A 17262-nucleotide genomic window follows, 5' to 3' on the forward strand; every position below is an offset into this window, starting at 1 on the left:
AAAAATCCACAGTTTGTGTTATTAACGCATGAAACTGATATCTAAACATGGAAGTGTAGCTCCTCTCCCCTGAGTGCAAGTGCTCCTACAGCAGGAATACAAAATACATTATAAAATGCGCTTTTCAATTTCGTGTTGAGCTATTTGAAAAATCTTTAAAAAAGCAAACTAGTTATCCAGCCATGCTAATAAAAACTCAACAATTATCCATCTTGGGTACACTTATTAATGATGAAAAATTATATCTGCAAATAGTCGCGATTGATTTTGACTTATTCAGGTAGAAATATCACAAATTACATGAGCAAACACCTTCAACAATCAAACTATGATCTTAACAATCCACAGTTTGTGTTATTAACGCATGAAAGTGATATCTAAACATGGAAGTGTAGCTCCTCTCCCCTGAGTGCAAGTGCTCCTACAGCAGGAATACAAAATACATTAACAAAATGTGTTTATGTCAATTTTGTGTTGAGCTCTTTGAAAAATCTTTAAAAAAGCAAACTAATCATCCAGTCATGCTAATAAAAACTTGAAAATTATCCCTCATGTATACACTTATTAATGATGAACAATTATATCTGCAAATAGTTGCGATTGATTTTGACTTTTTCAAGTTGAAAAATCACAGGCTACATCAGCAAACATCTTTAACAATCAAACCATGATCGTAACAATCCACAGTTTGTGTTATTCACGCATGAAACTGATATCTAAACATGGAAGTGTAGCTCCTCTCCCCTGAGTGCAAGTGCTCCTACAGCAGGAATACAAAATCCATTATAAAATGCGCTTGTCAATTTTGTGTTGAACTATTTGAAAAATCATTCAAAAAACTAATTATCCAATCATGCCAATAAAAACTTGAAAATTATCCCTCATGTGTACACTCATTAATGATGAACAATTATATCTGCAAATAGTCGCGATTGATTTTGACTTATTCAAGTTGAAAAATTACAGGTTACATCAGCAAACACCTTCAACAATCAAACCATGATCGTAAAAATCCACAGTTTGTGTTATTCACGCATGAAACTGATATCTAAACATGGAAGTGTAGCTCCTCTCCCCTGAGTGCAGGTGCTCCTACAGCAGGAATGAAAATTCTGCATTGCTACAAAATACATTGAAAAAAACATTACCTTATGGCACTAATTATATCCTGGAAGTCAATTCCATGTTGATTAATCATGCAGCCTGTCAGAGATCTTACAAATGTGCTAAATATAAACGCAAAGTTATACAGTTGCAGGATTGATCAATCACATTGCGTGAGCTAAATGATTATATTTGCATCTATGAGGCTCGTTTCTCATAACCAGGATGTAAGACGCTGAAGTGACGGCACACGACGTGAGCGGATCAAGTTTGCACCGGTAAAAAACCTTTGGTAGACGATGCCCACCGGGTGTTGCTGTCAAAATAAAAGCACCGTCATTTGGAGCCTGAGGAACATCCACCTCGTGAGGGGTGACCGACGCCATTAAAGTGTGTGTGTGTGTGTGTGTGTGTGTGTGTGTGTGTGTGTGTGTGTAGGGAGTTTGGTCGATGGAAGGTCAACAGCCTGGCAGTGGACAAACGAGACAGTCTGGGCGCCGGCGGCCTGACTCCGCCCCTCGACCCTGACTTCGTGCAGACCATCCGCCAGCTGGGGAGGCGACCCTCGCTGCACACCATCACCGAGACCCTCATCAAGAAATATGGCAGCCACCTCCTGCTCTCTGCCACGCTGGGAGGTGCGCTGACACACACACACACTAACACACACGCCAACACACACACACACACACTTCAAAATAAGACTAATTATACCACAGTGACAACATTAAATACATTAGTGTAGTAGACCTAAGTATTCATTAAGTACCACCATGACAACATTAAATAGAGTAGTGTAGTAGACCTAAGTATTCATTAAGTACCACCATAATGACAACATTAAATACATTAGTGTAGTAGACCTAAGTATTCATTAAGTACCACCACAAAGACAACATTAAATACAGTAGTGTACTAGACCTAAGTATTCATTAAGTACCACCATAATGACAACATTAAATACAGTAGTGTAGTAGACCTAAGTATTCATTAAGTACCACCATAATGACAACATTAAATACAGTAGTGTAGTAGGCATAAGTATTCATTAAGTACCACCATAATGACAACATTAAATACAGTAGTGTAGTAGACCTAAGTATTCATTGAGTACCACCATAATGACAACATTAAATACAGTAGAGTAGTAGGCCTAAGTATTCATTAAGTACCACCATAATGACAACATTAAATACAGTAGTGTAGTAGACCTAAGTATTCATTGAGTACCACCATAATGACAACATTAAATACAGTAGAGTAGTAGGCCTAAGTATTCATTAAGTACCACCATAATGACAACATTAAATACAGTAGCGCAGTAGACCCAAGTATTCATTAACTACCACCGTAATGACAACATTAAATACAGTAGTGTCGTAGACCTAAGTATTCATTAAGTACCACCATAATGACAACATTAAATACAGTAGTGTAGTAGGCCTAAGTATTCATTAAGTATCACCATAATGACAACATTAAACACAGTAGTGTAGTAGACCTAAGTATTCATTAAGTACCACCATAATGACAACATTGACCACAGTAGTGTAGTAGACCTAAGTATTCATTAAGTACCACCATAATGACAACATTAAATACAGTAGTGTAGTAAGCCTAAGTATTCATTAAGTACCACCATAATGACAACATAAAACAGTAGTGTAGTAGACCTAAGTATTCATTAAGTACCACCATAATGACAACATTAAATACAGTAATGTAGTAGACCTAAGTATTCATTAAGTATCACCATAATGACAACATTAAATACAGTAGTGTAGTAGACCTAAGTATTCATTAAGTACCACCATAATGACAACATTAAATACAATAGTGTAGTAGACCTAAGTATTCATTAAGTACCACCATAATGACAACATTAAATACAGTAGTGTAGTAGACCTAAGTATTCATTAAGTGCCACCATGATGAAAACATTAAACACAGTAGTGTAGTAGACCCAAGTATTCATTAAGTACCACCATAATGACAACATTAAATACAGTAGCGTAGTAGACCTAAGTATTCATTGATATCATTCATAACAACATGTAATATATACATGATGTAAGTATATATGTCATGTAGTAACATTCATAACAACATGTAATATTGTTAGTATATTGTTCAGTGTGTAAAATGTGAAGTGCTACTCCTCTGCCTAACATATGAAATAACAAGTGTGTAGATATTGTAATGCCCCCCTTTAGTTTAATTGTATAAACAATTTTTAAAATAATTGTTGCCAAATTATTTAAAAATAATGCGTGTGTGTATATATATATATATATATATATATATATATATATATATATATATATATATATATATATATATATATATATATATATATATATATAAACATGGAGACACACTGTAATAGCTTGAAGTAAATAATGAAGATTAAAAAACAATTACAAACAAAAATTAAGGTTAAAATTAATTAACTTAAAGTTTTTCTTTTTTATATTTGCATAGTATGTATATATTATTAATGTTGGAAATACACAGCTTTATATACGTAAAAAGGCTGGTCCCAAAGAGGTCGGAAATCTCCAGAAAGTAAGAACGACATAAATGTGTGTGTCTCCAGAAAGTAAGAACGACATAAATGTGTGTGTCTCCAGAAGGTATGAACGACATAAACGTGTGTGTCCACAGAAAGTAAGAACGACATAAATGTGTGTATCTCCAGAAGGTATGAACGACATAAATGTGTGTGTCTCCAGAAAGTAAGAACAACATAAATGTGTGTGTCTCCAGAAGGTACGAACGACATAAATGTGTGTGTCTCCATAAAGTAAGAACGACATAAATGTGTGTGTCTCCAGAAGGTATGAACGACATAAATGTGTGTGTCTCCAGAAGTTAAGAACAACATACTATAAATGTGTGTGTCTCCAGAAAGTAAGAACGACATAAATGTGTGTGTCTCCAGAAGGTAAGAACGACATAAATGTGTGTGTCTCCAGAAGGTACGAACGACGTAAATGTGTGTGTCTCCAGAAAGTAAGAACGTCATAAATGTGTGTGTCTCCAGAAGGTAAGAACGACATAAATTTGTTTGTCTCCAGAAGGTTTGAACGACATAAATGTGTGTGTCTCCAGAAGGTATGAACGACATAAATGTGTGTGTCTCCAGAAGGTATGAACGACATAAATGTGTGTATCTCCATGAAGTAAGAACGACATAAATGTGTGTGTCTCCAGAAGGTACGAACAACATAAATGTGTGTGTCTCCATAAAGTAAGAACGACATAAATGTGTGTGTCTCCAGAAAGTAAGAACGACATAAATGTCTGTGTCTCCAGAAGGTAAGAACGACATAAATGTGTGTGTCTTCAGAAAGTAAGAACGACATAAATGTGTGTGTCTCCAGAAGGTAAGAACGACATAAATGTGTGTGTCTCCAAAAGGTAAGAACGACATAAATGTGTGTGTCTCCATAAAGTAAGAACGACATAAATGTGTGTGTCTCCAGAAGGTATGAACGACATAAATGTGTGTGTCTCCAGAAGTTAAGAACAACATACTATAAATGTGTGTGTCTCCAGAAAGTAAGAACGACATAAATGTGTGTGTCTCCAGAAGGTAAGAATGACATAAATGTGTGTGTCTCCAGAAGGTAAGAATGACATAAATGTGTGTGTCTCCAGAAGGTACGAACGACATAAATGTGTGTGTCTCCATAAAGTAAGAACGACATAAATGTGTGTGTCTCCAAAAGGTAAGAACGACATAAATGTGTGTGTCTCCAGAAGGTACGAACGACGTAAATGTGTGTGTCTCCAGAAAGTAAGAACGTCATAAATGTGTGTGTCTCCAGAAGGTAAGAACGACATAAATTTGTTTGTCTCCAGAAGGTATGAACGACATAAATGTCTGTGTCTCCAGAAGGTAAGAACGACATAAATTTGTTTGTCTCCAGAAAGTAAGAACGACATAAATGTGTGTGTCTCCATAAGGTATGAACGACATAAATGTGTGTATCTCCATGAAGTAAGAACGACATAAATGTGTGTGTCTCCAGAAGGTATGAACGACATAAATGTGTGTGTCTCCAGAAGGTAAGAACGACATAAATGTGTGTGTCTCCATAAAGTAAGAACAACATAAATGTGTGTGTCTCCAGAAGGTAAGAACGACATAAATGTGTGTGTCTCCAGAAAGTATGAACGACATACATGTGTGTGTGTCCATAAAGTAAGAACGACATAAATGTGTGTGTCTTCATTAAGTAAGAACGACATAAATGTGTGTGTCTCCAGAAGGTATGAACGACATAAATGTGTGTGTCTCCATAAAGTAAGAACGACATAAATGTGTGTGTCTCCAGAAAGTAAGAACGACATAAATGTGTGTGTCTCCAGAAGGTAAGAACGACATAAATGTGTGTGTCTCCAGAAGTTAAGAACAACATACCGTAAATGTGTGTGTCTCCAGAAAGTAAGAAGGACATAAATGTGTGTGTTCATCCAACCATTGAACAATACACAGGCTCAACAGTGGTGAGGTTGACAACAATTATTATTTTACTTCCTGTTTGACAGTTATTAGACGGACACTAAATGAGCGTCACGTTCCCACCGATCACACACTGACTGGCATTGATCAGATGATATCAATTAAAGCGATATCGTGGGATCCTGCTGGTTAACGACGATGAGATTCCTCATCTGCCAACGTTCACTCAGACACTTAATGACTCCTTGCCAGGCTATCATGCAGAGATGCTAATTAAAGGTGATTAGCGGTGCGCCTAATGAACTCCCCCCCCATGTGTGACTTTCATCAGGGGAGGAGTCCTTAACCATTTTCGTGGACAAAAGGAAGTTGGCGGAGGATTCGTCTGCCAGCAAGAACGCCAGCGAGCCCATCACCCTGGAGGCGCTCCACCAGCTGGCCGCCTCCTACTTCACCGACAGGGAGAGCACCCTGCGCCGCTTGCACCACCTCCAGATCGCCTCCACCGCCATACGGGTAGGTAGAGTCTGCCGGGAGCCCGGCTGAGGGGCAACTAGGCTGGTGGCGCCGACTTCAAAAGAGTTTTGTTTACATTTCAACTGGCACTCGTACCAAGTTGGTTCGGTGTCGACGCCTAAAGAAAGCCTGAACCGCGACAAACATGAATTTTAGTCCAAAAAAATAAAATACGATTTTTTTTTTAACTTACGTACGGTAGTTTCCGGGCCATAGAACGCAGAGGTAGTTAAGCCACACCCACCAAATTTTAGAAGACATAAATATGTCTACATATATTACCTGCACAGCACCTAATACCAGTACCAAATATTTTGTAAATGTTTACTTACATACCTTAATTGTTTCCACAGGGCAGTAAAACGGCCGATCAAACAAAACAGAAGTCAAATGAACTTAGTTTCCTAAGGGGAACTGCACTTTTTTTTTATTTTGTCCATTATTTACCATTTTAATGTAAGAGAAAAATACATTTATTTATTGAAAAATTGTATCAAGCATTCTAATTTGTAATATACGGCTAATGGCTAACAAGGAAGCTAATGGAAGTAATCTATTTTGTAAATATTTACTTACATACCTTAATTGTTTCCACACGGCAGTAAAACGGCCAATCAAACAAAACAGAAGTCAAATGAACTGCATTTTTTTTAGTTTCCTAAAGGGGAACTGCACTTGTTTTTATTTTGTCCATTATTTACCATTTTAATGTAAGAGAAAAATACATTTATTTATTGAAAAATTTTATCAAGCATTCTAATTTGTAATGGCTAACAAGGAAGCTAAAGGAAGTAATCTATTGCACCCCACCACATTTTAGAAAACATAAATATTTCTACATATATTACCTGCACAGCACCTAATACCGGTACAATATATTTTTCAAATGTTTACTTACATACCTTAATTGTTGCCACACAGCAGTAAAACGGCCTATCAAACAAAACAGAAGTCAAATGAACTGCATTTTTTTGAGTTTCCTAAAGGGGAACTGCACTTGTTTTTATTTTGTCCATTATTTACCATTTTAATGTAAGAGAAAAATACATTTATTTATTGAAAATTTTTTATCAAGCATTCTAAATTGTAATATACGGCTAATGGCTAACAAGGAAGCTAAAGGAAGTAATCTATTGCACCCCACCAAATTTTAGAAGACATAAATATTTCTACATATATTACCTGCACAGCACCTAATACCGGTACGAAATATTTTGTAAATGTTTACTTACATACCTTAATTGTTTCCACAGGGCAGTAAAACGGCCTATCAAACAAAACAGAAGTCAAATGAACTGCATTTTTTTTTGGTTTCCTAAAGGAGACATGCACATGTTTTTATTTTGCCCATTATTTACCATTCGAAAAACACACATTTACTTTTGTTTTTTCAAGCCTTTTAATTTGCAATATGCGGCTAATGGCTAACAATGAAGCTAACGGGAGTTATGTATTGCACCCTGCCAAATTTTAGAAGAAAAATATATTTTTACATATATTAGCTGCAGATATAAACCGGCATGATACATCCTGTAAATGTTTATTTACGTACCTTAATTGTGTCTGTAACAAGGCAGTAAAACGGCTGATCAAAAAAAAACAGAAGTCATGGTCATAGACCCGCTAGCTGCGCAAGCTAGCTCTCCAATCAGCTAAACAGACTCAACAACTCCTCGCTGACGTTTTGGTGAATTCACTGAGTAATTTGTGAAAGTGAAACAACACAAAAATAATGTCATTGTAAGTTATTAATATTGTTCGCATATTAGCTAATGCTAACGGCGGTAGCTTCATTACATTAAAATAGCGCATACAAATATGCATAAAAACACTCCTACAGACATCACACATGGGACGTTTTAGCAAGTAAAGAATTGTTTTAATTATCTTGTAAAACTTACAAACATTGAATCCATAAGAGTAGAAACGCTATGGATGGCTAAATGAATGAATGAACTGCCGGTCAAACTGCCAATCAAACACCCTCTCAGTGTTTTTGCTTGTTTCTTTGTATAACACTAGTTTCATCATAGCCGCCAGCCAAGTGACGTTGTGGTGAATTTACTGAGAAATTTGTGAAACAATACAAAAAGAATGCAAGTTAATAATACTAACACAGACACTCGTACACATGTTAGCATATTAGCTAATGCTAATGGTGCTAGCTTAATTACATTATGTACAAATATGCACAGAAACATTCCTACAGACGACACTTTAGTAAGTAAGAATTGTTTCGGTCATGTTGTAAAACTTGCAAACGTTCCTCGGAGTGACGAAGGAAGAATCCATACGAAGTAGAAACGCTATGGACAAAACAGGAAATGGAACTCGCCGCTCCCAGTCTGTGGAACGTGCTCCCTGACCACCTGAGGGGACCACAGACTGTGAATTCTTATAAAAACGCTTAAAATCCCTTCTTTTTTAAAAAAAAACTTTTTTTTAGATGTATGTGTGCTAGTTCTAGTTTTTTGTGGTATTTATTTTTATTATCATAATCTTTTTTTTTTTTTTTAAATACACTGTAGCACTTTGAGGTTGTTTGCTCAATATAAAGTGTTTTTTTAACGAATAAAATCTATTGTTATTGTTATTATTATTATTATTATTGCAGTGAGCGAATTGGTCCAAAAGATGGCGCTGTAGCCCCAACAATAACACACACTTTCCAGTGTCTCGGTCTGTGTTCTATAAAAAAAAAAACATTTCTTGAATACAAAACATTATGGTCGTTAGCGAAGAAATATCCATAATTTAGCTGCATGGTTCAAAGCGTAGGGAAAAAGTAAATAAGCAAATACTTCAGTGATGTCAATGGAATGATAAGCGGCTGATATTACTAAGCTGTGCCAATATCAGCGCAGATATCCAGCAGAAGAAGAGCAGCATGGAAACATGTCCTCCATCAATTCATCACATGTAGCGCAGCAGTAAAACGTCTCCGTGAAAACAACATTTCACGCTCCGATTCAAATGAAAACGTACGCCACGGCAGGAGTGGACTTTACGAGCTCTCCACCAAAACACTAATCATCCCTTTGAGCACGTGAAGGATCCATTAAAGTAGGCATGCGTCGGCCCTAGGGTACTACGCTCATGCCGACGCGCTGATGAGGATGAGCGCCCTCGTCCGGTCCCGCTAACGTGCCCTTATGGTGTTGCATCAGCGTGATGGATTATATTCATTTGACTTCCATTCTTTGGCGGCAGATTGAAGATGCGAGAAGGAAGCAGGGAGGAGGAGCACTATTCCTTTTTATGTAACATGACATAACGTAATATATATTATATATATATATATATATATATACATACACATACATATACAAACATACACATATATATACATACACACACACATATATATATACATACCTACACATACACACATATATATATATATCAAACACGTAATGTGCAGACAATAAATGAAATGAACAATGTTATGCAAAAACTAAACCGGCGTATTTTACAAAGTTTTGAACCCTGCGGCTTATACCAAGGTGCGACTTATCTATGGATTTTTATTCGCCAACGGCTAAATTATGGAGTTGACTAAGACGAGGATTGTGTAAAAATGGCCTGTAAATGACAATATATCAATACTAAATGCCAGTGTTTATCTGTACATAACAATATATCCAATACTAAATGTCAGTGTTTGTATGTAAAAAAACAATATATCAATGCTAAATGTCACTGCTTATATGTAAATAACAATATATAAATAATAGATTTCAGTGTTTATCTGTAAATGACAATATATCAATACTAAATGTCAGGGTGTATCTTTAAATAACAATATATCAATACTAAATGTCAGTGTTTGTATGTAAAAAAAACAATATATCAATACTAAATGTCACTGTTTATATGTAAATAACAATATATAAATAATAGATGTCAGTGTTTATCTGTAAATGACAATATAGCAATACTAAATGTCAGTGTGTATCTGTAAATAACAATATATCAATACTAAATGTCAATGTTTGTGTGTAAAAAAAACAATATATCAATACTAAATGTCACTGTTTATATGTAAATAACAATATATAAATAATAGATGTCAGTGTTTATCTGTAAATGACAATATATCAATACTAAATGTCAGTGTGTATCTTTAAATAACAATATATCAATACTAAATGTCACTGTTTGTATGTAAATAACAATATATAAATAACAAATGTCAGTGTTTATCTGTAAATGACAATATATCAATACTAAATGTCAATGTTTATCTCTAATTAACAATATATCAATCATAAATGTCAGTGTTTATCTGTAAATAATAATATATCAATAATAAATGTCAGTATTTATCTGTAAATAACAATATATCAACAATGAATGTCAATGTTTATCTGTAAATAACAATATATCAATACTAAATGTCAGTGTTTGTATGTAAAAAAAACAATATATCAAGACTAAATGTCACTGTTTATATGTAAATAACAATATATAAATAAGAGATGTCAGTGTTTATCTGTAAATGACAATATATCAATGCTAAATGTCAGTGTGTATCTTTAAATAACAATATATCAATACTAAATGTCAGTGTTTGTATGTAAATAACAATATGTAAATGATACATGTCATTGTTTATCTGTAAATGACAATATATCAGAAACACATATCAGTGTTTATCTCTAAATAATATATCAATAGTAAATGTCAAGTGTTTATCTGTAAATAAAAATATATAAATAATAAATGTCAGTGTGTATCCGTAAATAACAATTTATCAATAATGTCAGTGTTTATCTGTAAACAACAATATAGCAATAACACATGTCAGTGTTTATCTGTAAATGACAATATATCAGAAACACATATCAGTGTTTATCTCTAAATAATATATCAATAGTAAATGTCAAGTGTTTATCTGTAAATAACAATATATAAATGATAAATGTCAGTGTGTATCTGTAAATAACAATTTATCAATAATGTCAGTGTTTATCTGTAAACAACAATATATCAATAACACATGTCAGTGTTTATCTGTAAATAACAATATATCAATAATAAATGTCAGTATTTATCTCTAAATAACAGAATATCAGTACTAAATGTCAGTGTTTGTATGTAAATAACATATGAATAATACATAACATTGTTTACATGTAAATAATACATCAATAATACATGTCAGTGTTTATCCGTAAATAACAATGTATCAATAATACATGTCATTGTTTATCTCTAAATAACAATATATCAATAATAAATGTCAGTGTGTATCTGTAAATAACAATATAGCAATAATAAAAGCCAGTGTTTATCTGTAAATAACAATACATCAGTAATAAACGTCAGTGTTTATCTGTGAATAACAATATATCAATAATAAATGTCAATGTTTATCTCTAATTAACAATATATCAATCATAAATGTCAGTCTTTATCTGTAAATAATAATATATCAATAATAAATGTCAGTATTTATCTGTAAATAACAATATATCAACAATGAATGTCAATGTTTATCTGTAAATAACAATATATTGATAATAAATGTCAGTGTGTATCTGTGAATAACAATACATCAGTAGTAAATGCCAGTGTTTATCTGTAAATAACAATATATCAATAATACATGTCAGTGTTTATCTGTAAATAATATATCAATACTAAATGTCAGTGTTTACATGTAAATAACAATATATAAATAATACATGTCAGTGTTCAGCTGTAAATAACAATACATCAATAATACGCGTCAGCGTTTATCTTTAAATAGTACATCAATACATATCAGTGCTTTTTGCTAAATAACAATATATCAATAAGAAATGTTAGTATTTATCCGTAAATAACAATGTATCAATAATACATGTCAGTGTTTATCTGTAAATAACAATATATCAATAATAAATGTCATTGTGCCACTGTAAATCATTTATCAATACATGTCTGTGTTTATCTGTAAATAATATATCAATAATAGTGTTTATCTGTAAATAACAATATATCAATAATAAATGTAATTGTGTATCTGTAAATAACAATTTATCAATAATACATATCAGTGTTTATCTGTAAATAATATATCAATAATAAATATCTTTGTGTATCTGTAAATCACAATTTATCAATAATACATATCAGTGTTGATCTCTAAATACCAAAATATCAATTATAAATGTCAGTGTTTATCTGGAAATAACAATACATCAAAAATACATAACATTGTTTACATGTAAATAACAATATATCAATAATAAATGTCAGTGTTTATCTGTAAATAACAAGATATCAATAAGACATGTCAGTGTTTATCTGTAAATAACAATATATCAATAATAAATGTCAGTGTTTATCTGTAAATTGTAACATATCAATAAAAAATGTCATTGTGCATCTGTAAATAATTTATCAATACATGTCTGTGTTTATCTGTAAATAACAATATATCAATAATAAATGTCATTGTGTATCTGTAAATAACAATTTATCAATAATACATATCAGTGTTGATCTCTAAATACCAAAATATCAATTATAAATGTCAGTGTTTATCTGTAAATAACAATACATCAAAAACACATAACATTGTTTACATGTAAATAACAATGTATCAATAATACATGTCAGTGTTTATCTGTAAATAACAATATATCAATAAGACATGTCAGTGTTTATCTGTAAATAACAATATATCAATAAGACATGTCAGTGTTTATCTGTAAATAACAATATATCAATAATAAATGTCAGTGTTTATCTGTAAATAGTAATATATCAATAATAAATGTCATTGTGCATCTGTAAATAATTTATCAATACATGTCTGTGTTTATCTGTAAATAATATATCAATAATAAATAGTCTTTATCGGTAACTAACAATATATCAATAATAAATGTCATTGTGTATCTGTAAATAACAATTTATCAATAATACATATCAGTGTTGATCTCTAAATACCAAAATATCAATTATAAATGTCAGTGTTTATCTGTAAATAACAATACATCAAAAACACATAACATTGTTTACATGTAAATAACAATATATCAATAATACATGTCAGTGTTTCGCTCACGCCGACAACACTATCACATAGGCTTTAGCGTTAGCTTCTTAGCATTAGCATTGCGACTAATAATTACACAACATCTAATAAAGTAAATAGTTTAATGTTGTTTACCAACACCAGCTGGTTGTTAGCAGCATGCTACTTCTGCTCGTAGGAGCCGTGCGAGCGAGGCGCCAGAAAAGTAGTTCCTCTGTGTTAGCTCGTCCAAGAACAATGTGGCTACGGCGCTTTACCAAGAGCACAGTTCAATGCCATGTCGTTAGCCGCCTCGCACTAACAGTTTTTTACTACTTAGACACAGAAAATGATGGGGAATTGAGAACAATGGGCAACATTTTAGAAAAAGTGCAGTTTTCTGTCAGCTTCTAAAAGACTTCCTCGGTGTCTCGCTGCTTCTTTGCACAAAATGTCACTTAGATGAGGTTTTACACACCTTTTTGTGTGGCAACAGTGGAGGACACACGTGCATGTATGAGCCAGTCTGCCCCTTTGTTTCTTTACAAACTACTAAAAGACGAGTTGTCTAGTATGTTCAACATTTTATTGAAGGCAGGGGTGTCCAAAGTGTGGCAACGAGAAAAAGTTGCATTCTTGACTCTAATAACACCATTTTTTCAATAATTTCTCCAAAAATAATAACGAATAAAAATCAATGTTGCTATAAATTATTGATTGATTCAAGGACAAAAAGGACATAATAACAACAAACATAAAAATATGAAAATTAGAAGAAAAAAAATGATATACTAATTATATACTAATTATCCTATTTATTGTTATTAAAAATACACTAAAATAATTACAATCAATATTATCTGAAGCTGATATAGAGATTTAAGTGTTGAATGAAAAATAAAATAAAAATAAAAAAAGCATGACCTTTTTATGAGTGAGACACTTCTGGATCCCCAAGGATTTTAGTGGAATTTAATAATTGTCTTTGCTAAAAAAAAATAATAATAATAAATTCAAATCAATTTTGCCATGAATTATTGACCTATTTAGGGATCCAATAACTTCACATTAAATATTTTACTTTGAAAATCTTCATAGGAAAAATATTGTGTATTTTTGCCTCAAAAAATAGGGTTTGGACAAAAAACCTCATAAAAAGTTTTTAAAACAAATAATGAAGTAGTATTAGCCATTCAAGGGTTTTATGAAAACAATAATAAATGACATATTTTGAACCTTAATTAAGACTGAAACCCTTCTGGGTCCTTAAGACCTAACTTGAGGGAGCCCCAACAATTAAAAAAAAAAAAGTGTATATTTTATTGGTTTTTAAAATGAAAAACTATCAACTCGGCCCCCGTGTGCTTTGATTTTGTTATTGTGTGGCCCTCGGTGGAAAAAGTTTGGACACCCCTGATTTAAGGAATAAATGACAATAATAAACATATGTTTCATGTACACTAACAATTTTTGCTACAATAATGACATTTTTTGTGCTCGGCTTTATTTAGAGTATGGAAATACATTTTTTCCAGTATCAAAATATTGGTATGGGGACAACCCTACTATATAACATTGAGTAAAGGACATAAAAATAAATGGAAACTCCCAGAAGGAAAACCAGCTCTTGAAAACGTTCTTGGTTCAAAGACCAAAAATTTCTGCCTTTGGTTCCGGCAGGTAACTGAAACCAGAACCGGGCCACTGGGGTGCAGCAACTACGACAATCTGGACACGGTCAGTTCCGTTCTGGTCCACAGCCCAGAGAACAAGGTTCAGCTACAAGGTAAGACTCGGATGGGTTCTGAATCAATTTTATAAAAAAGAGACACTGCATTGATGGCGTTAGCATATCGGAAGCAATATCACAGACTACAGAAACAAACCACTTTGACAATCAACTTTAGTCACTTCGCACTTTTGGTACGCAGACAAAGTGCTTTAAACGACAAAATAAAGACAAGGCGAGGACTGAAGAATCCCCACTTTGTGGTAGCTGCACCTCTCCCCTGAATGCAAGTGCTCCTACAGCAGGAATGCACATTCTCTATCCCTACAGTACACAACATCTGGACAGGCATGCCATCTTTTATTTTGTTGTCATTAAAAGCGTATTTATGTTTAGTTATGTTTGGTTTTGGACTCCATTAGTTCCTGTTTTTGCGCACCCTGGTTTGTTTTAGTTTCCATGACAACCATTAGTTTCACCTGCCTCATTTGTTTGAACTGTTCTTAACCAAGTCACTATTTAAGCCTGTCCTTTTCTGTCGGTGGTTCTGTCCATGCCACAGTCGGTACTGATGTTCAATGCTCATGCTGCTTTGTTCAGGTCACAGTTTACGATTTTAGTTTTAGTTTTCTGCCTCCGATGTGAGCGCCTTTTGTTTTTAGCTTTTAAGTTAAGATTACAATCATGTATTTACCTTGACGCCATGTCCCGTCAATCTTCCTCTGCACTCCGGGAAAACAAACCACACCATAGACCCCCCCCCCCCCCCCCCCCCCCGACAAAAAGTTACAGAAATACATGTCAAAACTGCAGCAAAAGGCCACAATTAAAAATAAATGACTTCGATATATTAACCTTTGTCTTGTGTTTTAGTTTTAAAATGCATTAAAGAACCACATAAATGTTTTTGGTTTTTTTGCATCAAGGCTTTTTGACTTTGTCAGGAACTTCTATTTCAACAAAATAAAACTTTTTTTTTGTATTTATTAATTTTCCCCCCACTAAATTATAAAATAAATATAAAATATACATATTTATATATATATATATATATATATATATATATATATATATATATATATTCCCCCACAGAATTATAAAATAAATAAATAAAAAATACATAAAAATAAATGACTTCCATATATTAACCTCCGTCTTGTGTTTTAGTTTTAAAATGCATAAAAGAACCAAATAAATGTATTATTTTATTTTATTTTATTTTTTGCATCAAGGCTTTCTGACTTTGTCAGGAACTTCTATTTCAACAAAATAAAACTTTTTTATTATTTTTTATTTATTAATTTCCCCCCCACTAAATTATAAAATAAATATAAATATACATATATATATTTTTATTTTTTTATTTTTTCCCCCCCACTGAATTATAAAATGAATAAATAAAAAATATATAAAAATAAATGACTTCCATACATTAACCTTCGTCTTGTGTTTTAGTTTTAAAATGCATAAAAGAACCACATAAATGTTTGTTTTTTTTTTGCATCAAGGCTTTTTGACTTTGTCAGGAACCTCTATTTCAACAAAATAAAACTTTATTTTTAATTTTTTATTCATTAATTTTCCCCCCACTAAATTATAAAATAAATATAAAATATATATATTTTATATATGTAATATATATATTTTTCCCCCACTGAATTATAAAATAAATAAATAAATATATAAAATATATAAAAATAAATGACTTCCATATATTAACCTTTGTCTTGTGTTTTAGTTTTAAAATGCACAAAAAAAACCACTTAAATGTATTTTTTTTTTTTTTGCATCAAGGCTTTTTGACCTTGTTAGGAACCTCTATTTCAACAAAATAAAACTTTTTAAAAAAAAATGTATTTACTAATTTTCCCCCCACTAAATTATAAAATAAATCTACAATATATTTTATACATATATAAAATATATATATTTTCCCCACTGAATTATAGAATAAATAAATAAAACATATATAAAATATAGAAAAATAAATGACTTCCGTATATTAACCTTTGTCTTGTGTTTTAGTTTTAAAATGCATAAAATAAATAAATAAATGTATTTTTTTTTCCGCATCAAGGCTTTTTGACTTTGTCAGGCACCTCTTATTCAACAAAATAAAACTTTTTATATATATATATATATATATATATATATATATATATATATATATATATATATATATATATATATATATATATATATATGTATTTATGTGTATTTTACAAAGGTGTAGATTCAAGACATGGGTCAAAACCGAAAGGTTTTAATATAAAAGCAAAGTATCAAATGTTTCAGTCAAAAAAAGTTAAAAACAGTTTTTGAAATTCCCCCAAAGAGTTGAGTTCAGGTCCCTCAGATCCTTTTAAATCTGGAAAGCTGTCGAGGGCACATTTATTTGCCATTAATCGGGATTAATTTTGACTTATTTACAAACCCCCC

General features: G+C 32.3%; 1 protein-coding gene across 1 annotated transcript in view; it reads left to right on the forward strand.

The window, feature by feature from the left end:
* LOC133550816 (BMP/retinoic acid-inducible neural-specific protein 3-like) overlaps positions 1 to 17262 on the forward strand; it is a 61010-nt gene that overhangs the window by 21783 nt on the left and 21965 nt on the right. Inside the window, exons 3-5 of the mRNA XM_061896874.1 lie at positions 1543 to 1742; positions 5904 to 6088; positions 14775 to 14880. Coding sequence (XP_061752858.1) covers positions 1543 to 1742; positions 5904 to 6088; positions 14775 to 14880 — 491 coding nt within the window. The remainder of the gene's footprint in view (positions 1 to 1542; positions 1743 to 5903; positions 6089 to 14774; positions 14881 to 17262) is intronic.

The sequence above is a fragment of the Nerophis ophidion genome, linkage group LG04 (genome assembly GCF_033978795.1).
Source record: "Nerophis ophidion isolate RoL-2023_Sa linkage group LG04, RoL_Noph_v1.0, whole genome shotgun sequence".
Lineage (NCBI taxonomy): Eukaryota > Metazoa > Chordata > Actinopteri > Syngnathiformes > Syngnathidae > Nerophis > Nerophis ophidion.